At 35.3% G+C, this 26,658-nt stretch overlaps 1 protein-coding gene across 2 annotated transcripts in view; it reads left to right on the forward strand.

Moving 5' to 3' along the window:
- Positions 1-26,658, forward strand: part of cntn4 (contactin 4) — a 160,836-nt gene that overhangs the window by 36,596 nt on the left and 97,582 nt on the right. For both annotated transcript variants that reach the window (XM_066698080.1, XM_066698079.1), the window contains exons 3-4: positions 4,995-5,124; positions 19,106-19,281. In XM_066698080.1, coding sequence (XP_066554177.1) covers positions 4,995-5,124; positions 19,106-19,281 — 306 coding nt within the window. The remainder of the gene's footprint in view (positions 1-4,994; positions 5,125-19,105; positions 19,282-26,658) is intronic.

Consider the following 26,658-nt stretch of genomic DNA (forward strand, 5'->3'; position numbering starts at 1 on the left):
GTTTTCTTGGCTGTGGAGTATAACTAACCTTATGGATCTGCTACTCTTTCTCCAGATATGCAAGTAGTGCCAATAAACCTTCTCATTAGCAATGAGATCTAGTTCATTAAAGTATTAGTGAAAGCCAGCACAGTATCACAATAACTATTAACCTGGTTCTCCAGGTGATGCACGCCTGCCTTATTCCTCCGGAGAAGCAATTATTTTGTGAGCATCTCAAAGTCCTTTCCTGAATGACGGAATACAATATCCCTTGACATTGTAATGGGTATGCCCCTGTTACTTGATGATGTCAGCACTTCAGACCGAGTATCCTGAGCATGAGATGTTTTCCTAGGTTTTGTTTTTGTTTTGTCTTATAGATACGCATCTCAGATTGATGATTTATTAATTCAGTCTTGACTATCAAGCTGAAACTGTAGCCTATATATATTCATTATTGTGGGCTTCACATTTTGCATTTGTATTTCAAAGGTATTTTGAAAGTCTATTGCAATTATATGACACTGAGCCATGTTAATTAAATTATGCATTCGTCAGCGAGAACAACAAGCAAGGTGAAGCCCAACGTGTCCAGATAAATTATTCCCTTTTCACAGAAAGGTTTGACTGCATTCAGTTTTAATGAGACCCTGTGATTGCAATTGAGTGGTTCAATGGGTGCATTTTTCAACTTTGGTTCCCTAATGTCGAATCTGGAACAGGAGGTGTTAGATTGCACTCCTAAATTACGGTGATGCTCTGTTAGGATCTCTCAAAGGACTGTTGCATCTGTTCTGAAGATGCCAAGTTGGCTACACCGTTTATCATAGCTCTAAAGATATACAGCTTAATTAAAATTGTACTTTGCACCTAGCATGTGCACACCAAGTGTTTCTAGAACAGATATTGCAAACTGTTGCAAATCACTTAAATACTTATGAGTAATTATTTAAAAATGTTTTTATTTATTTTTCATATTTATTTTATTTTTAACTACATTGTAGTAATTTATTGTCTGGATTCTTTATTTTGCATGCAAATTCTTAAATAGTATGTGATGAATAAAAAAGATATCAACTATTTCTGTACTTTGTTGTTATTTGTTATCCGAGTATGACATAACTATTATATTAACATTGATTATTAAAACTAATATGGCAGCATTCATATTGTAGAGTGCGGTACAATGCCAAGCTCTGGATATGTCTGCTGGAAAAAAGTGCTTTCTTTACAGCATGTAACAAGTCTCTAAGACATCATTAGGGGATTTAACATAACCTACTGAGACTACTGTGACGCACTGTCTGGAAGGGAGAACTATTGCTCAAAGAAAACAAAGCAGCACCTTTAATAACCTGTAATGCGTGGTCTTGCCCAGTAGAAACGTCTCTTTAAGATTTACCTTTTCACTGAGTTGCACTAAATTATATTTAACATTTGTTTAGGACAGATTTATGCAGCATATTCTTGTGCACTCAAATCACACTGCTCTACTACCCTGCATGTGTACAAATTCTTATTCTGCCACTTTACTTTTGCACTTCGTTTGTAATTCAGTTTTCCTCTTGGCACACACAAATGTACTTGTGTGATGTTATAAGTACAGTATTTTATATTGATTGTTGTATAGTTGTGAACATTTTAAGGGTGGGCTAAAATTTATAAGAATATTAAAGAAGAATGTGAGAATCAATAAAACCACCCACTGAGAAATATTTGTGTGTGGGTGCAAGTTTCGATTGAATTTCAGCATAAGTCACCTTGGATAAATGCATTTGCCAAATGAATACATATATGAATTATATTAATATATATGAATAATAAGAATCAAACTATTTTATTTGATCAAACATCTGACCGCATTATACTGCTTATTATCATCTGTTACTGTCTGACATGCAAAGAAAATACATCCCACTAAATATTTTGTTAATTCATCCTTTTTTCTTTAATCAGAAGATTACCGCCAACTACCACCACACAAACTCTGTTTCCAAACACTGTAAAATTGAATTTGCTTCCCATACAATTCCTCCCCCCTTCTCTCTCTCTTTCCCTCTCTTTCACATACACATACATCACCAATACAATGCTTTTACAGGGGACTTCTCTCTGGCGCTAACCTTGAATGTGCCGTCTCCTTGTTTCACCTTCTTCCATTGTTTTGTTTTTCAATCAGTTTCTTTTATACAGGTCGTTAAAATGAAAAATAATCTATTTTCCTCCCTGTAAACCACCTTATTTTCTTTGTATTCACTAAGATACAAGAAAGGCAGTGATATAGAAAGAACTGAAGTGGAAAAAAAATATTCCAATGGGTCTCTTTCAAAGATTTTTTATTTTTCATCACATCACACCGTGTTTTCTGAAACTCTTTCGAAGCATGTTTTCTGAACTATATATATACATGTGTGTGTGTTTTGGTAAACAAAACTCACCCTTTTATGTTGCAAATATTGTTGAAGAGAACTAACTTTTCTAACAGAATGTCAAGCTTCTGTAATTTACTGTGTACAACAGTACCGAGGGCTAGCTTATTTCTAACATTATTATTACAATGCAGAAGTACGACGAATGGACAATAGCTGAACTCTTGACTTTTTTATGGAGGTAGTTTAAACAATTTACCGTGTAAGGAAATCCTCAGAAAATGTATCTGATGGACAGTGTAATAAATGCAGCCACTGCTTTCAGATATTAGTCTTTTTAACGGAGTTCCTTATCCCTGCCATTCATTGTGCATCATTCTGCTGCTTACATGGCATTCTACACAGGCTATAAAGCATGGGATAATTGCAAAAATGAATTACTGAAAACAATCACATGACTGCCTATTGCATATTTTTGCATTTACATATTTATATTTTGGTTGTCATCAATATAACCATTTCAGAAAATATTAGACACCTTACGTTGTCATGGCAGATACATGCCTCACCCTCAAGAAGAAAAATATCTGAACACCAATTAAACCTGTAAAAGCAACAAGAACAACAAAAAAGGTATTTTAGGGTCAGTGGTGTTTGGAGCTGGACTGTACTGAACCTGAACTCATGCCAGGGGGGACTTTCTGGGGTAGATTGAACTGGGGTGTCTGTGTGACCAAGGCTGGGATTAAATCAAAACTTTGACCCACCTGCTAATAGAAACACAGAGCTGTACTCAGTTGCGGCTTCATTTTTAGTAAGATGGCACTTTCTTCTAATCATAATGTAACCGCTATGATGAATACATTTGTAGTTTGCTATTAGCGGGTGGGTCAAAGTTTTGATTTAATCTGGCCCCAAGATAAGGCTTCTTAGTGCAGTCATTTTTAGGTAGACAGTCATTTTTCTATGCAAAGGAACAAGATATACATTTTTTAATTGCAACACAAATCTATAAAAAAGGGGTCAATGTTGGCATATGATCAATATTAGGATCACACATTTCTAGCCTATATTGCAAAATATGTTTGTTCCCTATGGGGGATCATCACACACTATTCAGTTTTCTCTCTCTATAAAATTTTTACAAAACCTTGTAGCCCCAGCATGGTTCCCTGCATGCACTCCCTGCCTGAATGTGGGCAACAGTTAAAAGGAATGCAGTCACTTTCACCCCTTCAGCTAAAGAATACATCAGGATATAATAGACCCCAAACCCTACACACCATCCAGATTAATAGGAATTTTCATGTTTATTTATTCTCATTTGTTAATGTAGAATCTAAATGCAAGCGCTTGAATTATAATGCGTTTTCGTTAATTGAAAGTTAACAAATGTTTAGTAGCAACAGGTTAAGCCAAAGGTAGATTTTATACATCTTACAGAACATTACCCATTTACGAGTTGAATGGAGTGGACGTTATTAAAACTAGAATACTTAAATGTTCATTGAAAATCCTGAGGATATTTCAATGTGTAGATTGAAACAAAACCTGTATAGAATTATTAATATTATTATTGTTATTATTAAAACACTCTGACTTGCTTTGAATATGATGCAATTGCCATTACATAGTTTCATGTAGGTCAGGGCACATTGTCACTTTCAATAAGTGTGCAGGCAGGTCCCTTCAATGCTTTAGTCGTGACATCATCACTTATTTTTCACCAGCTTTATATTTGTTTGCTCTTTGCATGTTTTCACCTTCATGTCCATTTCTAGACATCAACCGATCCCGTTAAATGAATTTTTACACAACAGCAGTGTGTTAAATTCATACATCATTGAAAACTATCATAACACTTGACAAATTAAACATTTATTTGTGTTTAACGTGACACTAAGCAATGACATATCCGCAGCATGAGAAAGTGTGTGTGGAAATCATGGCAGACATCAAAGCAGTATTATTGTATGGTCTTGATAGGTCTGATTTTAGTATCTGAATGATATGATATATGGACACAAATTGGTTGGGTAATGTGGTGTATAAACTTTAAATCAAATTTGAGGCCAAAGGTAAAACGATTACTAAAACTGTCACTTAACCTTTATCCTTGTGCCCATTTGCTCTGAGGCCTTTTCTAAGTCATGCAGAGAAAGCCTTTTTAGCACATCATGGGGTCTCTGAAAACCAGGCCTGCTTTGGATTAATAGAGACTTGTCAATTTTCTTGTGTCACATTGAAACATAACTAAGTTTAAGCCAAGGAGTGCTAACTACCCTGAAACAGTCTTAATTGGCGCTATATATATTCCAGCACAATCACTCTGTTGGCATTTTTTTAAAGGGGTCGTGTTAAGAAGAGGCAAATGAAATGGTTTGCTTGGTTGGAATTAACAATATATCAGATTGCCTCCGATTATGGATTAAATAGCATCCACAGAGAGGGTGTACTTGTAATAATTCTCATTACTACTGTAGAACTTTGACAGACTGAATTAATTTATATGTTTTGTCAGCCTGTGGTTTGCTTCTCTAATGGTTTACTACGACTTGTCTGTTGCTTTCTTTGACGAATTGCCTATTTTGTAAGCAGTTTTCACATTCAATTTAATCAAGATTATTTTTCTCCTTCCCACAGATAGCAGTGCCCTGCATGGACCAACATTTACACAGCAGCCAAGTAGCATTACCTTCCCTGTAGATGCCATGGAGCACAGGGAGGCTGTTTTCAAATGTGAGGCCAGAGGAAGCCCACCTCCCTCCTACAGGTAAAAATAAAATGTATACTTCATTTATAACTAGAAAAATGTTTACCATGTTTGAAAATCTGAAAATAAACAAACAAAACAAAAAAGCATCAGCAATGTAGAGTTATAAAGAGAGATGTGTAGTTTTTGCGAGTGCGACTTTATTATCGTGTGTTTGAAGCCATGCTTGTAATAAAACATTTGTGTATTCTGACACGGTGTCGACGGGGTCAGATCAGTTGGTTTCCCACTGACAATTGAACAAGCGGATTAGACCCAGCAAGTCCACAATGTGCAGAAGCAGGAACAAGAAATGTTTACATTATTGCAGCTTCTTTAATTCCTACATATAAAAAATATATATTCTGTATTTTATTGTATTTATTTATTTCTTGACATTAATAATTTTCTAATGCATAATAACCAAGGGCTGGATTAAATCAAAACTTTGACCCACCCACTAATAGAAAACTACAAACCTGTACATCATAGTGGTTATATTTCTGATTAGAAGAAAGTGTCATCTTACAAAAAATTAAGCCGCAACTGAGAATAGTTTTGTACTTTTCTATTAGTGGGTGGGTCAAAGTTTTGATTTAATCCAGCCCCAAGTCTCCCCTTCTCTATATACTATTGTCAATCTGCTGAATGTCAATATCATATCTTTCTGGACACAGAAACACATTTAAACTCACAAAAATGCTAATTAATTAAGCAAAACACAATACATTGTTTTTACAGTGTCTCCATAGGGAGAAGTTTAATTTGGTGAACATTTGTAGTTTATTGAAAAATTACTGTTCCGTTTCGTTTTCATTAATATATCTAGCCTATTATAAATACACTAGTATAATTAATATTGTTTACAAATATGAAATTATAAAGACTGTGATAGCTGATTTCACAAAAAAAATACATTAGCACTGAAGGCTTTATTGTTGTTCATGGTGACTTCACCTTTGGCTTATAAAGATTGTTACCCTTTTTAAGTTTTTATACTTTCAGGTCAATTTTTTTTTTGGGGGGGAGGTTGCTTTTGACAATTGTGAATGGCCTTGGCTGAAAATATCAAGGGATTAACTCTGCTATTTGATAGTATGTTTGAAACAATCTTTATTGGATAGTAGACAGCATTGCTAACTGATTACAAACATCCTGTTAATTTTGAATTAGTCTGATAAATATCTACTTTAAGGGATTGCAGTAATATTTTTAACAATGGATTTACATATTGTAGCTAGTGGTTCTTCTTTAGAAATCTTCAGTGTGTCAGAAAACAAAAGGAACATTTTATTCTCTTAATCATATTGGACTAGTGCCATATGTTTAAAGTCAGTGCCAAAAACAAATTACTGCTGTCGTCAGAACATATTTATTATCAGAAAGAAGTAACTTTCAGTCTAATTAACATTAAGGGAATAGCACTTAGAAAATTTCATAATAGCAATTTTTCTTTTGCTATGTAAGAAATTCATGATGAACAGTAAGATGAACAGTCCGAGCAACACTAATAGGTTCGTTTTATCTGAGAATTCAATAATATCTTCTAATCTTTTACATTTGGCTTAAAAAATGTATTTTTCTTTTATCTAGCACTCCTTCTAAAACATTTTAAACTGCATTAACATCTTGAGCATATGCATCTTGCTGTATGGCAAAATATAAGTTTGAAGATCTGTGTAGCTAAGAAGTGTATAATACTGGCAGAATAAATGTCTACTTTCATGGAAATAACCTTGGTGTTCCGATATATATTAAAATATGTACTCTTAATTTCCATAGCAATTTATCACATTTAGCACAGCTATTATGATCCACTTCCCCAATTATTATTAGGTATGAATCCAACAGCATAATTCCTAATATTGTTTATGTTTGTTAAACATTTCTCCACAGTAGACCTCAGATTTTCTTTCAGTATTGTCATCGTTAATTGATGGATGCTCTGCATCAAGAAAGATTGCACTGTTTAACTTGTTTGATGAGTACAGAAATGTAAAATGGAAGTGATAACAAACAACGTCTGCATTGCTCATTAGTCCATTAACAGGCTAGGGTGTCTTTTCTTGAAGTGACAACAAGGTTTAAATCAATCATGTTTGTATCCACCGGTAATCAGGAAACTGCTGAATCAAGATTGAGAAGGACTGGTACATTTAACAATTGGGATTCTGCCAGGATTAAGGCTGACATAATCTTCTTGTTCTGGCATGATTGTGCAGTTCCATTGGAAGCTCTGATGTCATATGGAATGTTAGGAACTGCTCTTCTGATGACTGCAGGGGAACGCATGTTTGAAGTTAATCTAAAACACATTCCTTGGATATCTAAAGTACAGTTTATTGACCTGAAAGGTCTGAAATGGTGTTTATCCCCAGGTACATTAGAACAGTATGCTTTCTATTCTTGTTATGAATAGCCTAGATGCACAATGACTATTTTACAAGAGCAGCAGTGTACCCCAGCGAATTAGCATGCTAGTTGGATGATTTCATTGTCACAGAAAATGCAAGTCGGTGTTCCATTTCAGCATGCCGCTAATACTTTCTGACTTTATGAAACAGTTCACTGCACAGGAGGCAACAGAAAATTAACAGACATTTCAGTAAAACTCAGAACTCTTGTGCCAGATGGCACCATGTTACATACTGGAACATAACATTATAAGTAATGAGATTGATGATTAGACAATTAGATAAAAAAGTAAGGTTTGGCTAATAAATTAAACTTCATATGTGTGGTCATGATGTTGAGGACATTATTCATTTTTAAATGGCTAATTGTTGTGCCTCAGTTATTAACCTTCAGTGTTTGACATCATTAATTGATGCTAGACGGACAAATATAACCCCAAAGAGATTTATAATAATATATTATAATAGTTATTCATATTACCATTATTGTTGTTGTTAATAATATTATTATTATTATTGTTATTGTTATTATAAATACAAATATTGACCTTTCTTTAAACACAGTTAATATTATTATTATTATTATTATTATTATTATTATTATTATTATTATTATTATTAGTAGTAGTAGTAGTAGTAGTATTTTGAATAACTGGCAAATGATGCAGCAACCAACCACTGATTCAGGATTTATCTGATGAACGTGGAACAGTGAACGTGTGAACTTTCTGATATATTTGAACTTTTAAACACCTCATGATGATGTAATCCATTGGAAATAGGCCACATCAATGCACCTGATGTCTGTAAAAAAATAACCTAGTATTTCTGGGGTTTGTAGATAAAGTTGGCAATGGCAGTAAACATATAAGCTACAAAAAGTAAAGGGAAAGATAGGAGGCTTTCAGGAATGTTTGCTGAAGATGTCTCTGAAGTCCCTTTTCAAATATAAATATCTTGGCAGTTCAAAAGGTAACAGACAGCCAGGTTTATAGTCTCACACATTCTTGCATAAAAAGTCTTTCCAACCCAAAACACCACGTGTCATTGAAAAATATGTTTGATGAGAAAAGGTCCTTGTCTGAATTCATAGACGAAATCTACTTCGAGGTTGGTGCTTGTGATAATTTTATTTTCTATTTTAATGAACATATTTACATACTAACCCAGGGTGAAATTTTACCTTCAATGCAACATGTACAACATTTCTGAAGTACAGCAAGGTCTATTTATCTGCAGCCAAAAAATAATTAATTTATCAAATACTTATTTTTTCCTCCCTTTGCTGAAGTAATACTGAGTTGCCAAGCCCAGAACTTAATTTGTATCATCTCAAGGTGCTCAATCCATTCCAGCTGAAACATCAAATCACTAAATCAATCTAATCAGGCAGTCAGTCTCTGAGTACTGCTTTAGTGGTTTGGCTTCTTACTCAATCCATAAGGCTGAATCCTTCCAGAAAAGTAGAAAAAATATATATATCTATCATTGCACTTTCCAGGTTAACAGCTGATAAAAACTATTTCTTTAGGTTGAGCTAATGTTGAATCAAATTGAACTTTAATACCTCCATGCACTCTATTTCTCCTCATCTCATTGCATTCTTGATTCTTAGCAGCTAAATATATTAACTTAGTTCAGATTTCATATGCTCCTCTGTCCATTTACATTATAGTTGTTTACCCCATACAGCAAATCTACTTTAGTGGCATTTTGTTCTGTTTTATCTCAAACACAAAAATAATCTTAATTTAAAAAAAGTCATTGTGTAATTTAAAAAAAAAAACATGTATTTTATATCAGTGCTTTATATTGAAACACATTTTCTTAGTGCTCTCCCAAAGTAAAATGTATTATTCTTATCGCAGTTACTCAGATATTAAAATTTTGTCTCTAAAAGTCTTATATCAAAGACTAGTTTTATATATGCAGATGTATAATTATAAGCTGCTTTCACACTAGACAGCTGAATCTGCGGTGACGCGGAGTCAAAAATCAAGCACATTTACATTGTCATTTTCAACCCAAGACAAAACAGAGACATGGGGCAGGATTAAATAAAAAAATGGTGCAATCGCGAAAAGTTGCAGAAGAGTCGCAGGAGGGAATCTCATAGCTCAACTTCTCGCTGAATTAAATCTAAAATATGAGGACCTGCAAACTGGGAGGAGACATGTTTTGGTGGCGTGGAAAGAGCAAGATGGTCCTGTGAGAGACAGCGATGGGTCATTAAAGCATTAAAACACAGCAATCTGGCACTCCATGCTGCAAATAGACAACATTAATCTCCCCTCTGATACAAAACTACAAGCATGTACTTCGTAGCCGTTACAAACATGAGTAGAAGAAAAAAAATCGATGTAGTGTCAGTCTCTTCAAAGTCGCCTTCAGTCCAGAGAGAGATGCATGAATTATTGAAAACCTGATGTGAACTTCAATTACAAATTGGATTAATCGAAATACACATTGAATCCGTGGTGAGTGCGTTACTGCACTTGCTTCTACCGTACAGATATGTATTATTATTATTATTATTATCGTCATCATTTGTGCGAGTATATATGTATTTTAAACGGCACAGCGCGACTCCCTTAATGTATTACTTACTACAGATTTGTAACTGCAAACGATACTTTTTGCCGTATTATTTATAATGTACTTATCAGACGTCCTTAACCCGGGCAAGTTACAGTTGAAACAAAATCCACACGTTTCATCATTAATCATCCGGATACAATATAGCAGCTTTAATTGAACTAAAGTGCGCGCGTCTCAGTCATGACGTTTATGGACGCATTTATTAAACCAGTCCTTAATGTTTTAGAGGGAAACCCAGATCTGCTGCATTTATTTATTCATGAATTTAACTTGTAAATGGACACACGTTAACTGACTCGTGTTCGCCTTCACACTGACTGACGACACGGCCGGCTGTCATACAATATTAATACCATCGGCTGCTGATGCGATTATTACCCTTCAGTTTATTGGAACTAGTCAGCGCTGCACCGGTCTGTGAATCACAGTGTTTAATGCACTCGGATATGAACTGTAAGCAGTAAAACATGTCATTGTTTCTGTACGTGGATTTCACTCCATCTTGGTGATCGCACCGGCACTTGAGATGGTATCTCCCGACACAGTCTCTGCTGTCCTCCTGTGTCTCAGTCAGACACGCACTCCCTCTGATAGTGACTCGTGTCCTCAGCGGACGGACGCGTCCGGACGCTCAGCCAGTGGAACCGGGGCATACCTGTCTGGAGCTGTTTGCTCACTGTGCATTCTCAGCCCACAGCCCACATTTTCTGTTTCGTGTAAAACTTTATAAACTAATGCCAAATATATCATGCATGGAACCCTCCCCATATATGATATAGACTGAATATACATAATTGTAGTGAGTACGAGTGAGGTTTAAGACGTACTCGATAGTAGGCACTACTGCCACGAAAGATCTGTTAAGAAGGAAACCATTTTTAAGACATCAAATATTTTTCAGAACAACGAACAAACTCAAGATCAGAATAGACAAAGAGTGGATTGAGTCATGAACAAATACAGAAACGAACAGGCCATTGCTGAACAAAACATAATATATGATGCCATTCAATATCAACATGTTTTCTCTCTGTGCATGAACAATAGGCTACATTTCATTTGTGTGGATGCTGGGCGCAGCATCACATTTCCAGGTGCACTCTGCGTATTGCTACAGTAACCGCAATACAGGTGTAGTTATTTCCACTGAACACGCAGAGCCACGGAGGCTGAGAATAAACCCGTGGAGCCGTGCCTGTGCAAACCTGTGCCGAACCGGCTTTCTTTACACTTTGCATTAACCGCAAGAGGCTTACAACCAGAGGATCTGCGAGAGCATTTTCAGGATGCTTTCTTGAAGATATCTTCTTGATTTAATACAGCGAAAATGCAACCACTCCTACTGTATTATTGGGCGGGATTAACTAAACTTTAACCAGCCACTAATAGCAAACTACAAAACTGTACATCTTGGGATTTACATAAAGCATTGAAGAAAGTAGTTGTGTAGTTTTCTAGTAGCGACTGTGTGAAAGTTGCATTTTGTTCCCTCGCGTTGTGCAAGAAAAGAGCTGCGAGAAGGTCGTCTTGCGGCGCAAATCCTGTAGTGTGCAGAAGTGCGTCTCTGAACGCGCAACGCATCGCACCTGGAAGCTGACTATGTGCTATCCTACACCTCCTGCCTGCTTTGACCTAGGATTGAGATTTCCAGCCTGAGATGAAGTGCTCATCTCGGGTTAAAACAAGTTCATGTGAATCGTAAGCTATGTAACGTGAGGGAAATGTGAACGCAAGTAGGGCTGAACTCAGCGGTGAGTCACCCTGGGGAGGTGTGAAAACGGCAGTACAGATATACATATCAAGTTCATATTACTTTCATTTGATTTGCAAATACATACATAAATGCATACAATCACAAATCTTGAAATTTCCCTAGATAGTAAAGATTATGTATCACTTGCAATTACAAGAACATTATACCATGTGGTAACCTCTTAAAAGTTAATAAAATACAGATGACCTATTGCTTGTCAAACACTGTGAAAATGGTTCTGAGAAAAGATAAAATGAAAATGGGAGAGAGCAGAGGCAGCAGCTTAAATCCTATGTTGAAGCAGGCAGGAGGTGTAGGATAGCACATTTTATATGAATATATGTATATATGTAGTGAAGCTCTGCAGGGGATGGACTTGGGAAAATGAGTTGTGGCCTGAAAGCAGATGGGGAATCCCAAAGAATAGTGTTAGTAAACACCCTCACCTGGGCTAGATGTAGTTTTCTTTATTGTGTAGCCTCTGCTAGGCAGACACACTGTTAGGTTCCCCAACCAGAGTGCAGTATCCGTGACTTTCAACAGATTGCCAGACACACCTGTCCCAGGTGAAACAGGGTTTCCCACAGAAATTAGCATAGGTATGGAGGTATGTTAATGAATTGTCAAGCAAGGTTGGGGGTCCTTGTGGATTATCATACAGGGTTGTACCGCTGGTGCTTGGTGAATTATCGAACGAACGTTGTTGTTTTTTGGGGCTGTTCACACATTTGTTTGGCACTGTTTTTTGGCCATTCCTTTATATACTGTATAATTAAATAATGACCTAAAATGACCTATGAGTTTTCCCTAGCTTGTTGGATATGCATTCTGAAGTTTCCTAGATGCAGCCAGTTCAGTACAACCCCCTCTGCCTTTTCCCTATATCTGGAGACCTTAGCCTGTAGGCCATTCACTTTTTCCTCATTCTCAAGTTGACCCCGACACCCAGTGCATCTCCACTCATTTCAGAAATAATAACACATTTGTGTGCTCATTCCCTCTGGATGTGTGACCTTCGAACCATCTGTATTCATCCCTAGGGACATTGCTCATTTACATCCACATCACATTTCATCCTAATTTCCAATCTGCTCTTTATTTTCTTTGTTTCACAATATGTCACAGAACCTGCTGCCCAGTATTCAGTCTATTATGAAAGGTTATGCATCCTGAACTATGCAGAGCTTGGTTTTTGTAAAGAGCTCTATGCCCACCTGCACAAATTGTGTTAATTTGGAGAGTAATGCATTCTTCCCATACATCTTCTATCATGGTATATCACTGTTTCACAAAGATGGGAGTATAGCACAGTGGTTTAAGTAGAATAGCATTGAAAACATGTATGGTCTACTCAGATTTCTGACACTTCTGAAATTAACATGAAAGGCAGAGACTGCAGAGTTCAACCTTAAATACAGTAAAAGTTGTATGGTGGCGTTGAAAAACAAAATAAAGCACAGAATACATGATACATTATTATTTTTTAAACAGTCCTGTAGATCAGTGGCCTGCATCCTATTTAGTATAGTGTGAATAGATACCTTACATATTTTGTCTGTTTTACCAGAACATTTGCTAATATACTCTGTATTGAATGACAGAGGGTTTAAAGAAAAAAAAAAAGTAACTTTTGATAGATCCTGGTGTTTCATGCAAATTCCATATAGTCGTTTAATAAACTGTCTCTACATGTTAGAAAAAGGAAAATGAAATTAATTGTTACATATATCACTAAATGAAAAACAGTGTATTGCGAAATGAACTGTCATTTTATCAGTCTCTTCAAAGACAACTTTAATGACCTAAATGTGTATTTAAAGTGAGTTTGAATTGCTGTTCCATTGTCAGTGTCCTTGTTATGAATAAATACATAAATAAATACATACATAAATTTAGATAGATGAAAACTTCATGTTTTGGCATTAATTTAATATTAATCATGTTTTTACTTAATTATTTTGTAAACATTTATCAAGGCATACATATATTTTCCTTAAATGACAATTGGGGAACAGCAAAGAAGAAATTGTAATGTAAGGTGTATTTTTTTTAAATGAAGCAATCTTGGAATTGTATTGAAATGTGTGAAACCTGTAGTTGCAATTCTATAGTGAATGTTTAATCAATATATAAGGCAATATCTATTCAAGTAATAGTGAATTAATGTACGGATGAGGGTCAGTGTTCTGTTCTGTGATTGGCAACGTTCCCTCTTTGAAAAGATCAACAGCACTCTCCAAAACGCAATAAAAAAAGGCGTTTTGTGAGTACCATTTCTCAGTAATATGTATCATGCCAAAGCTTTTTACACCCTATCCATAACATCTTTCATGATACTCGGAGTAATATTGGTCATTTTACCGATAAATATTTAATGTTTTTTATTTTTCTTACTTTGAAAATAAATAGAACCCTCTCAGCTGCTTGCAGTGCATTAAAGCAGCCGTGTTGATCTTGTTCTTTTCTCGTATGTGATTTTAATAAGGTTGAAAGTGCATTGTACATGGAGATGGTTTACACAGAGGCCTCCAGAGAGCTCAAGTGGGAAAGTGGAAGGACTGCAAGTCAACTGAAGAGTGGCAACATCTTAATCGTTGGATAATTTCAGTCTGTAGATGAGTCTTGAGGATAAGCCTGGCGCCTCTTAATGTAATTCTAATGCTTAACTGCATATAAGCAGAGACTTTCTTTGCTTTGACATAAAGGCAAGACACCATATCGCAATGATTAGTATTGGCAAAGGTTTTCTAAACTCTTAACAATCGCATAATGTGTGATCAGGTTTTTATATACAAGTCTGCAGTGAGTGCTCTCAAAACCATTTTTCTGGGACAGGATTGACACTGACAAAAAATGTCATTATACAGTGCATGATTATCTTTTTTTGGTCTTTGTAGTTATATATATATATACACTCACCTAAAGGATTATTAGGAACACCTGTTCAATTTCTCATTAATGCAATTATCTAACCAACCAATCACATGGCAGTTGCTTCAATGCATTTAGGGGTGTGGTCCTGGTCAAGACAATCTCCTGAACTCCAAACTGAATGTCTGAATGGGAAAGAAAGGTGATTTAAGCAATTTTGAGCGTGGCATGGTTGTTGGTGCCAGACGGGCCGGTCTGAGTATTTCACAATCTGCTCAGTTACTGGGATTTTCACGCACAACCATTTCTAGGGTTTACAAAGAATGGTGTGAAAAGGGAAAAACATCCAGTATGCGGCAGTCCTGTGGGCGAAAATGCCTTGTTGATGCTAGAGGTCAGAGGAGAATGGGCCGACTTATTCAAGCTGATAGAAGAGCAACTTTGACTGAAATAACCACTCGTTACAACCGAGGTATGCAGCAAAGCATTTGTGAAGCCACAACACGTACAACCTTGAGGCGGATGGGCTACAACAGCAGAAGACCCCACCGGGTACCACTCATCTCCACTACAAATAGGAAAAAGAGGCTACAATTTGCACAAGCTCACCAAAACTGGACAGTTGAAGACTGGAAAAATGTTGCCTGGTCTGATGAGCCTCGATTTCTGTTGAGACATTCAGATGGTAGAGTCAGAATTTGGCGTAAACAGAATGAGAACATGGATCCATCATGCCTTGTTACCACTGTGCAGGCTGGTGGTGGTGGTGTAATGGTGTGGGGGATGTTTTCTTGGCACACTTTAGGCCCCTTAGTGCCAATTGGGCATCGTTTAAATGCCACGGCCTACCTGAGCATTGTTTCTGACCATGTCCATCCCTTTATGACCACCATGTACCCATCCTCTGATGGCTACTTCCAGCAGGATAATGCACCATGCCACAAAGGTCGAATCATTTCAAATTGGTTTCTTGAACATGACAATGAGTTCACTGTACTAAACTGGCCCCCACAGTCACCAGATCTCAACCCAATAGAGCATCTTTGGGATGTGGTGGAACGGGAGCTTCGTGCCCTGGATGTGCATCCCACAAATCTCCATCAACTGCAAGATGCTATCCTATCTATTTTGGCCAACATTTCTAAAGAATGCTTTCAGCACCTTGTTGAATCAATGCCACGTAGAATTAAGGCAGTTCTGAAGGCGAAAGGGGGTCAAACACAGTATTAGTATGGTGTTCCTAATAATCCTTTAGGTGAGTGTATATATATATATATATAATTTTTGTTACATGTCAACACTGATGGAGCACTAATTTGGTGGAATAACTAAAATGGAAAAAATGATTTCCAGTCTAGAATATGTTTTATTTCAGTAGATTGTATATGTATTGTGTGGTAAATCCGTGATACAGTGTAACAATGAAAAACACTTCTATGTCTTAATTAAAACTATTAGGATTAATTACACCTCTAACATTTGGCCTGCTAGTGTTATAATTATGTTGGCACAATTATAATTATATTGCTATGGATCTGAACTGTTTAACAGTGTTGTTTTGCTACAACACCTATTCAAATGATGTATTAATTCAAAGCGTGAGCGCTAGCTACAAAGGAAATGAGCTTGCATGTAAAAATCGATGTTGCATCTTAAATGTATATGCTTTGATGACTTGTTTTGTTTTATTTTGTTCTACAAAACAAGTCATTGATCCACAAAGACAATCAAAGACAGTTGTGAAGTTACTTTGAATGCATCACTTTTTTGTATAACAGTCTACTATATAGTATGTAAGGGCAATCAATTATTACACTCACCCTGAAGAAATCATAATAAGCATCTTATCAGCATGCCGCCAATAATGATTTGTAATGGCCATCACCAAAAAAATGATTAAAAAAAGATCCTGCTTAGTCATCTGTTTAACAGCTTCGGGCTTTATTGATTAAAAATGTAAATGTACTGTGTGTGCGTGAGATGTTAATTGCAATAATTACAGGTTCACAACTTTAGAGAGCCATTCTAGTATTTACTGTCATTGATTTTTCTTGCACTCTAAAATGAGTTCTGTAAATACACAGGTCTAAAGAATCTGCTGCCATCATAAATGAATAATACCTAGCACTGATTACATCTAACATCAATAATAATTGTGTTGTCTGGTGTAGAATACAATGCCATATAACACATGAAAGAACAATTTGTTTTAATTACTGCTTTATAATGATTAAACCAAATTGTTATGCATTATGACTAGATGGATTGCAAGACGGATGGTACAACATTTGGCAGCATTCCTAGGAAGTTGCAAGTAGTGTATGGAGTGATATGTTGGGCATCAATTTTAATCACTCTTGTAATAAATGTAGAGATACTGCTTCAAAGGACAGTTGCAGGGGTTATGTGGTAGAGGCATAAGTCTTCAGCGGATTAATTATTTACTATCATAATTACTTCAGAGTGTTATTTCTTTGGCAGGTTGGGGCTCATTAAGGTTACAATTTGTTGTATGAGTTTGAGATGGCCGTCTAGTTCTAGGTGTCTTAAAAGCTTTCAAAAATTACAACAACAACAAAAATCAAATTACCTGAATGTCACTAAGGTATATGTTCTCATCAATCCATCATTGCCTTAAAATAAAAAGAAAAATGCTGCTGAGGAGGAGATTTTAATGGAAACATCTAGAGGCTATCTGATATGAAATACTTATTGGTGGGAAGCATTTTAGTAGGTTTTTATAACATGAAAAGAAATTCAAAATTACAATTAGAGGTCATAGGCCACAGGAATATACGTTCAAGGTATTTGTCAAACTGTGGGTAAACTGTTGAAATCCATACAGTGCCTATAGAAAGTCTACACCCCTTTTGAACTTTTTTCACTTTTGTCAACAAATCAATCTCACTCAATCTGACTACAGTTGTAAGAAGACATTTGTAATGCTATACAATGCGTGTGGTTTTCAAGCACCTGTAGACAGGTGAGGTAGATATTGCGACTTGAACTTGATTTGTGTTTATGCAGCTAAACTGTAGACATATTTAGTACGTATATTTAGGAACAGTCACGAACGGGTATGCACTATTCAAATTAAATCGTTCAAACTGACTAGCTCAGCGCCTCTAGTGTTAAATTATAAAGGTGAATCATGCAAGATATCACAACACGAGAGCGACAGTACAGTATCCGCGCACAAACTGTAGGGTTACAAGCCGCTAAAGGAAAAACTGCAGTCTAGCTTTGGATTCAAACTGGATTCTGAGACAAGGAAAGGTTTTCTGTTTCATTTGCAAGCAATGCTTTTCTTAAAAGGACAGTGCGAGTAGTATACAGTATAATTTGTCAGCAAAACATCCATTTGCTGTAGCGATTATAATTTAGTTTGCTGATTTATAATTATTTAGATTTTTTTTTTAATACAGGCTACATTTCAATTTATATGTTTACCATTCCCATTCAGCGTTGTTAACTGTAATATCAATGCCTAGTATTTATTAAAGTATTACTGTGTTGCACAACCACTTGACTGTTACACATATTTTAATATGTTCCCAATTAATCTACTGATTAATCAACTAATGCCCATTGATTAACTGATCAAGTATTTTAATTGACTGACAGCCCTAATATCTATTATAATATATACAAAACTGAAATATCATAATTGTATAAGTCTCCACTCCCCTGAGTTAATACTTGGTGGAAGCACCTTTGGCAAAATGTACAGCTGTGAGTCAGTTGTCTCTACCAACTTTGCTTTGATAATTGTTCTTTACAAAACTGTTAAAGCTCTGTCAAGTTCCTTGGAGAGTGTTGATGGACAGTGATCTTTAAATCATGCTACAAATTTCTGATTGGATTTACGTTGGAGCTGTGACTGGGCCACCTTTTTGTTCCTTAGGCACTCCAGTATAGCTTTGGCTGTGTGCTTCAGGTCATTGTCATGCTGAGAAATGAACTTCCGTCCCAGTTTCAGCTTTCTTGTAGAGAGCAGCACATTTTCCTCAAGGACGTTTCCTAGCTTTGCTTCATTCATTTTCCCTTCTAACCTGACAAGTGCCCCAGTCCCTGCTGTGGAGAAACATCCCCATAACATGATGCTGACACCACCATGCTTCACAGTGGGGATGGTGTTCTTTGAGTGATGTGCTGTGTTGGGTTTGCGCCAGACATAACGCTTTGCATTTAGGCCAAAAAGTTGGCCTTGGACTTTTGTCAGACCACAAAACTTTTTGCCACATGGTTTCAGAATATATATTTTTAGGCATACTAAACATATATGACATATCTAATTACATATAAAACCATACCTCTGTATTATGACATGTAACTGTTTCTTTTTATGTCTTTTTGTGATCTCAAGGTGGAAGTTAAATGGCACACTCCTTGAGCCCAAATCGGATTCCCACTATAGTGTCTTTGGAGGCAACCTGCGAATCAGTCATCTTAATAAAGATGAAGATGTTGGGACATACCAATGCATAGCATCAAACACATTTGGAACCATAGTCAGCAGAGAAGCCAGTCTTCAATTTGCATGTAAGTTATTTTTTTATAGTTTTGCAGAAAAAAACTAAAAAACATCTGTTGTACCTGTTTAAGATGAAAACATAATTATAAACATATTACCTTTTATTTTCTTATTCGTATCAATATTATACCTGTTGTTTTTGTTTGTTTCTGTTTTTTACTTTGTCATGTTTTGCAGCTCTCCTTAACAGATTAGGGAATACAGAAATTGAATTGTTGAGAAATGGTAATTGCCACTGAAAATGCATTCACAATGGTAAAAAAGAAAGTACCAAGCAGGAAAATAAAAAAATAGATTGCTTTAGATAGATCGAGGGTGAGAGATCTTCAGGGGGCGGAGTAATATGTTCTGCTAATTGTGTGTGATGTAATGTGTCAGGCTGTGACTACCAGTGTGGATTGCAAGTCTGCTCCAAAAATTATCTGCAGTGATATTTTTATATTTATGAATCATTAAAAGTAGAGCTCCAGAACATGATCCAACAAACACATGCTACATAAGCTCTGCACTAATAAAGAAATTGACTGTTGTACATTATAATCATGTTTTCAAGATGTACCTTTAAGGTTGCAAATTTAAACATGGCAGGAACCTCTGTATGGTTCTTAGGCCACTTTGAAAACAGGGGCACATAATAGGTTTGAAATGTAGCAGATTTCTTTCTTAAAAAATAAATAATAGTTCAACAATTAACACAGAAACCTAATTTAAACTAGGAGAATGAAACGACAAACATTCTGACATGATTACATAAAAAAGTTTCATGTGCTCATGCATCCAGATGTATCCATCCATTCCATATATCATTTTTATTCTAAAATGTATGGTTCCCTGTTTCATTGATTGTCTTTGAATCGGTGCTTCCAATTTATACTTGCTTCTTTTAATCTTTCATAATGTTGTGTCTAGAAAAACTATATTCATTTGCAAGACCTTGAGAGAACATTTGGACTTTGGTGCAGTAGGAAATCGTTTGGGTTGCTAGAGCAGAGTGAAACAACAAAGCGAAAAAAAGCTCTCATAACTGAAAGACAAGTGACAACTGAACCTGATACTATTTTAGGAATCCTTCAAAATTGTGATTACCCATACTGTATTTGGAGCAAAGCTACCAAAATGTACTTGTGTGCACACCATCCAGATTTCTCAGAGAAATAAATTTTGAAGTGACACCTTCACCTTTCTCGTCCCCTAAGGAGCTGCATCTGTCAACGGGTGATAACAGTAGTGGATTCTATCAAATGGGATTTTTATTTACTAAAGGTGAACAAAGAAAATGATTAAATTAAGATGGTGTGATTTTCTGGACCTTTTCAGGTGCAGTATAAATTTGAAATTTTATAGGAATCATTTAGCCTTTTATGAGACTAATACTTGGGTTTCTATGAATGTAAGGAAAGCCTGGTGCTCCTTCTTTGACTACACTTTCTTGTAAATTGCAATATTGATAGTTTATGACAAATGACTCCTCTAAGTTAAATTCTAATATCAGTTGCTGATATTGATGATCATATTTCTCATTAGTTTGTTTTGTCCCAGCTTGCGGACAGCTCTCACCCTTGGTAGTAATGATCAGTTTCCTTGGGGAAAATCTAATAACTCTAAAATCCTGTATGTCAAATTGATTGGTTCCATCAATTCCTGTGGTGTCTGACCTTACCAGGTTTCGCTTGTCACATGCCAAGAGTGCACATTCACACCATTTTATAATCCATCTTTTTTATTACTGTTGGTGTGACTTAATTACCTTAACAAACTGATTAAATTACAAATATGTTTATAGGTTCTCAGGAGAATAATTTAAAGGTCATCTGATATTTAAATAAATATACGAACATCTTGTAATTTGTATGGAAATGTTTGTACTGCAGTTTGAATTGGAGCGGGGTCTGACAGACGTGCTAAACTGGAAGGAAAGAAATGCTCTTTACTGAAGTAGTATACTGTAAATAAAACACAAGAGTGGCTTTGGATAAAGGCACCTGCCAGGTGAATAAATTTTAACAATAATAATAATAATAACAATAATTATTATTATTATAACAAATTTAAAGAAAAACAATTACAAACATTGATTTTATGTTAATGTACTTTGTTACAGACCTCTTTATTAGTAATTTATCAATAAAGAAGCTTCCATTTCACCTGATATTTCCTAGTGAATACATTCGTTGTCATAATCTGTCACTGACATTTTTTTTTTAATGAAGTATTGTTTACTCGCACACTAAATGTATTAGGATATGGGAGACCAAGCTGAAACAACAGTTTCCCCATGATCAAAGATATATGCTTTGTATGCTTATTTTTTGAAATGCTTATGAATATCCCTTCTTAATAAATAAAGGAGGTAAAGAAAAAGTTATGATAAAATATAAATGCAGATGTTCATGTCAAAAAACAAAAGGTATAGGAACTTTCGTACGTAAATCGTGAAATTATTTTGCAAAAATAAACTCTACTGATGTTTACAATAAATGTGACAGTAGCTTTAGCAATGTTGTGTTTTACTTGGATAGCACCCATGTGGATTTTTTCAAATGTCCATTTCCAAGTGAAAATGAATTTTTTCCCTTCACGTTTCTTTTTTGGGGGGGGTGTGGGGGGGATATTATTTTCTTAGCAAAATCAATAAAGCATTCTCACTATCTTGAGGACTGAAAAGATTATGAGGTATGCTATTTCACAGGCAATGTATCTTATTAGGTATTGATCGATACCCAGCTTTTCCATGTAATGCATATTAAGGCTGAACAATAAAGTAATAAAATGTTTTTAACGATTATTCTTTTGGGTTCTGACCTTGCAATCCCAAAATAATTAACGGTAAAAGTGAAAAAATATAATAAAATTAAATTTTAAATTAAAACACTCCTACTGTCTAACAGAGTGAGATATTTATATGATTTCCCCTGCTGTAATAACTATAATCATTTAACTGCTGTTGACAACAGAACTTAGCCATTAGTTGCTAAGGAACTAAATATAATTGCCTCAAGCAATATATTGTTGTGGCCTATTCTTATTTTGATGAACAATTCTCAGTAATTAAAAACTGAATGTGCAGAATATTTCAGAGACAATATTGATGAAATCATTCATAATTTTTTAAGCAAATTGTCTTAAATCTCCTTGTATATTTTAAATGCAGGAATTAATCTCTTTGAATAATGTTAATTCATTTTAAAAGTTGATGGAGTCTCAGCATTTCATTTGCTTCAGTTTTTCAGATTACCTGCAGTTATTATGGATTATTATGTCATAATTTGTCACCAACAGCAAGGTATAATTTACTGATGCTGCAGATTATTAAGGAAAATTCATTGTATAATCAAAAACACATATTAGTCCTATACAATTAAACAAGAAATATACTTGTTACAATACAGTTTTTCAGTTTATAGTGATAATCAAGTTTTCACAATGAACTTTGGAGGACTTTGACAGGAATCCTGGCTTTCAAGGTTAATGCTGTACATGGTGGTTTTCCAGATCCCTTCACAATATATATATTTATTTTTTTGGTGGGGGGGGGACTTAAGGTTTATGATGAATGATACACTCTTGAAAGAAGAATTTTTTTTCTGTCGGCCTTGGCTAAAGGCAAGCCAGTTGGAGCCCACATACTTTCTTATGGGTACATCATTGCATTTATGCAGGCTGTGGCAATGTCATCATAATTACTACTAATAAATACATTCAATCAATAGTCTTTGAATAACCACAGAACCTCAGAGAGGTCCCTTCATTCACACTGGGCCTATGATGTCTCCTTTGGAGGGCTGTTTTATTTAAACTTAAATAGCCACAGTACTTTAGTATTCTTCAGGTGTGTGTTTATTGACTTGAAACTCCTTGCCCATGTAAGGACAGATGGATGAGAGATTTGAGTAGGTTAATCTATATTACTTTCTTCTTGTTTTAATGTCATCTGTGTGTGTGTTGTATAACATTTATAGCTGCATATCTTAATACATAATTTCCCTGATAAGCTTGGCATTTATTAATCAATACTTCAGAAATCTATGTTTTCTTAATATTTTGTTGTTGTTGTTTTACCTTTATCTTGCAGATTTAATGAATTAACTCTAAAAGCACTATGTTAGGGAATTTAGGACAGAAACAGAGTTGGTCTGCGGAATCCATACCTTCGAAAATAGTCGTTGTACCAGTCAAAGCAAAAAATAAATAAAAAATGGGTCCTACTGTTTATTATTGTTATTGTTGCTATTTATTTACATTGTTTTTCCAAAGCAAGTTCTGCAGATTAAAAAATATTAATTTGCAATGGCCATTTCATCATAAGAGGACACATTTGAATGTATTATAACTGAAATTCATTGGAATTATAGTATTGAACTTAGTTAATTTATTTAAATTAGAGTGCAGTGACCTACTTGAATATATTGTAAAATGTTCATTTTTAAGATTTGTTTGATGGCACTAACTATTTCAGTGGAGGACTACTTCTCATTTAAAATAAATAAACAAACTGTGCATGCGTGTGTGTTTATTTTAACCTGACTGACTCTATACAGAGGAAAAATATGTCTGTGAAATCCTAGTATTCTAAATAGTCTTTTCTAGTTTTAAAACAGATAGAAATAGTTTTGTTTCCACTTGCTATATGGACAGATGGAGGTTCTTAATCCCCAGGGTTATTTAAAACAAGGTTTTCCCAAAATAGAATAGGAGACCTTTCCCTGAAGACAGCAGTGGGAATATCCATGTTTTTATGCAAATGTATCCTGTGTATTCCTATCCAGCTGTTGTATATTTTAAACAATGCCACAAGTTTATATATCTGTAGTTAATGAAGTGTAAATAACTGATAGCTTTATTTGTTAAGCTCTGCAGGAAGCTTATTTCTGCTAATATATTTGTGCTTGATATTTTTTACCCTTTCCTTTTCAGTGCAAATGGCCTGTTCTTTTGATCATTTGCAAATTAGCATTTTGTTTCCTCAAGGTACATTTTATATACTTGAAATTTCCATATTATATTACATTTGAGTTTGTTTTTTGTTTTGTTTTGTGTCAGTTTTTTAATGACTTACCCAGCACAACTTTGTTTTATATTGCAATACATCAAATAAACCAGCACTCTCCAGTTTCAATGCAAATTGTAGGCATTTCAAATATGTATTCCTATATTTTAGAGAATATGGTAAAGAATAAGGTCTTAAAGAAACATGTATATAATTAGTAATCCTTTCAAAATTATTAATATCTAAAATTACTATTTATTTATTTATTCATTTATTTATTTAACAAACTGAAATAATCACTCATGGTAAATATGTGTCATGTATATCCCATAAAAATACATAAATATTATTGCAAAGAGTCACAAATAAATTATGTTGTGATTTCGGACATTGGAAGTTTAAGAAGAGCTTTAATAATTAAGATTTCCTTTTCATCATGCAATTCCTTATACATAAATAGTGTAATTGGGCCATAAATAAATAAATACACATATGTACCAACATGCACAGTGCACAGGCCTTGCCAACTACCAGCACATGAGATTTGGAGTACAAAAATGTTGCGTTTAAATTCCATGTCAAAACAATGAACATTAAGGACAGATGGGGATGTTAAAGGGGATGGAATGCTGATGCCAGACAAACAAGCCCTGACTCTGTCGAACACTGCATTGCAGAGAATAATATCTCCAGGCAGTGACTCGCCCTTTTCTTTTTGTGCTGACCATTGAAAATGAGGTGATGGGAGCTCATAATGTGTCAAAGTTTACTCAAATTGAAAGTGACATTTCTTGTTGTTTATTTTTTGTGGGCTAGTAGTTATAACAGCGTTATTACAGATAGAGATACTGATACCATTCTAGTCCTGATTTCAAAATGGCCATGTTCATAAAAAATGTAACCCTAAACAATAGTAGCATGTGTGTTTATAAAATTCAGATGTATTTTGTGATCTGTGTCACTCTTTATCCCAGCTCATAAGTGTAGTTTTATAATTTTATAGTGATAAGCTGATGTTTGACTACAGTCGCATATTGTAGTGCTTTTTATAGGAAGACACTGTTTTCCCAAATTACTAAGAAATTAAAACATTTGACCAGTGGAGCTCTGTATTATAAATCAAAGGTACACTGACTCTGCTAAATTACTGCTAAATTAAAGTTATATCTATTGTATGGTAAAGGGTTACAAAGTTACTTTCGGTAGTAATGGTAGTACTTGGCTGAATCTCAGGTGTCTAGGCTAAATAATATGAGCGCGGATTGGCTTAATTCCAGCTGTGGGCAGGGGTACGGGCCCCTGTGGTACATTCCTCATTGGTGGATCCCATGTGGGATAGAGACATCGCCTGCTGATTGGCTGCACATCAGGTAACTGTAGTTGGATTTACAACCTCATGTGGCCTTTGATCATGAAATTTGGTGGGGGTGATTTGATACCTTCCGGAAGAGAATTGTAGATTTCGATTGTGTGAGAAAGTGTCACGCTGGTGCCAGGCTGACAGAGGTCCCATCTCCCGAATGATGGCTTTCTATCAAGATGTCCGCACCCTGAAAGACACACCCTGTCTTTACTCATGTCATAAAAGATGGAGAGTCCAGTGGTGTTGTATGGCAGGCCGCACTTTAAGGAGACATAATTAAAAATGAAAGAATTGTGTTTCTAAAGGTCTTTGAGTTGTGGCTACTATACAGCATTATGAACAGCTCACTGGTTTACTCCTTAATGTAATTATAACTTAGTTTATAAAATGTATTTACTTGCTGCGGTCAGCATTCTTTGAGTACTACAAAGCAGTCTAGTCCCTTCAGCTTAATACCCCAAGTATGAGCTGGTATGTGGTATCTTGAGCTGTATAAAAGCATGTTTTCATCTGAGGTATTCCCTCATGTATAGTATCAACAAGAAGTCATAAAGCATCTATTTCAAAACACTATATATTGTGAATCTCACAAAATAACTTTTCACCAGGAATGAAACTACTACTTATGGATTGCTGTCGCTATATAGAATGGCACTTTATTATTGAGATCTACCTGAAGAGGTGTTTCAGATTCTTTCACAAATGCATTCTTGTGATGACTTGGGATCAAGAGGAGACTGACATAAACATTTCTACACAGTGACTTGGAAACTGAAGTATATTTGCAGTACAATTATACTGTGATGTGTGGTGTAAGTAAAGCGAGTCATTGTAAATTATACACATCACAGAGAGCCATTGCATAGATTTCATGATGATTTGCAATGTGAGATTGTGTTGTAACGGCAATGTTTTTGACCAATATGTTTTTCCACCACCAAGCCTGTTTTGTAGTGTAGTGTGAAATACAGCAAACAATGCAATGCAAATATAATAACGAGATGTAACGGATGCATCTGGACTGGATCTCCTATT

This window comes from Amia ocellicauda, chromosome 3 (assembly GCF_036373705.1).
Source record: "Amia ocellicauda isolate fAmiCal2 chromosome 3, fAmiCal2.hap1, whole genome shotgun sequence".
Taxonomy (NCBI): domain Eukaryota; kingdom Metazoa; phylum Chordata; class Actinopteri; order Amiiformes; family Amiidae; genus Amia; species Amia ocellicauda.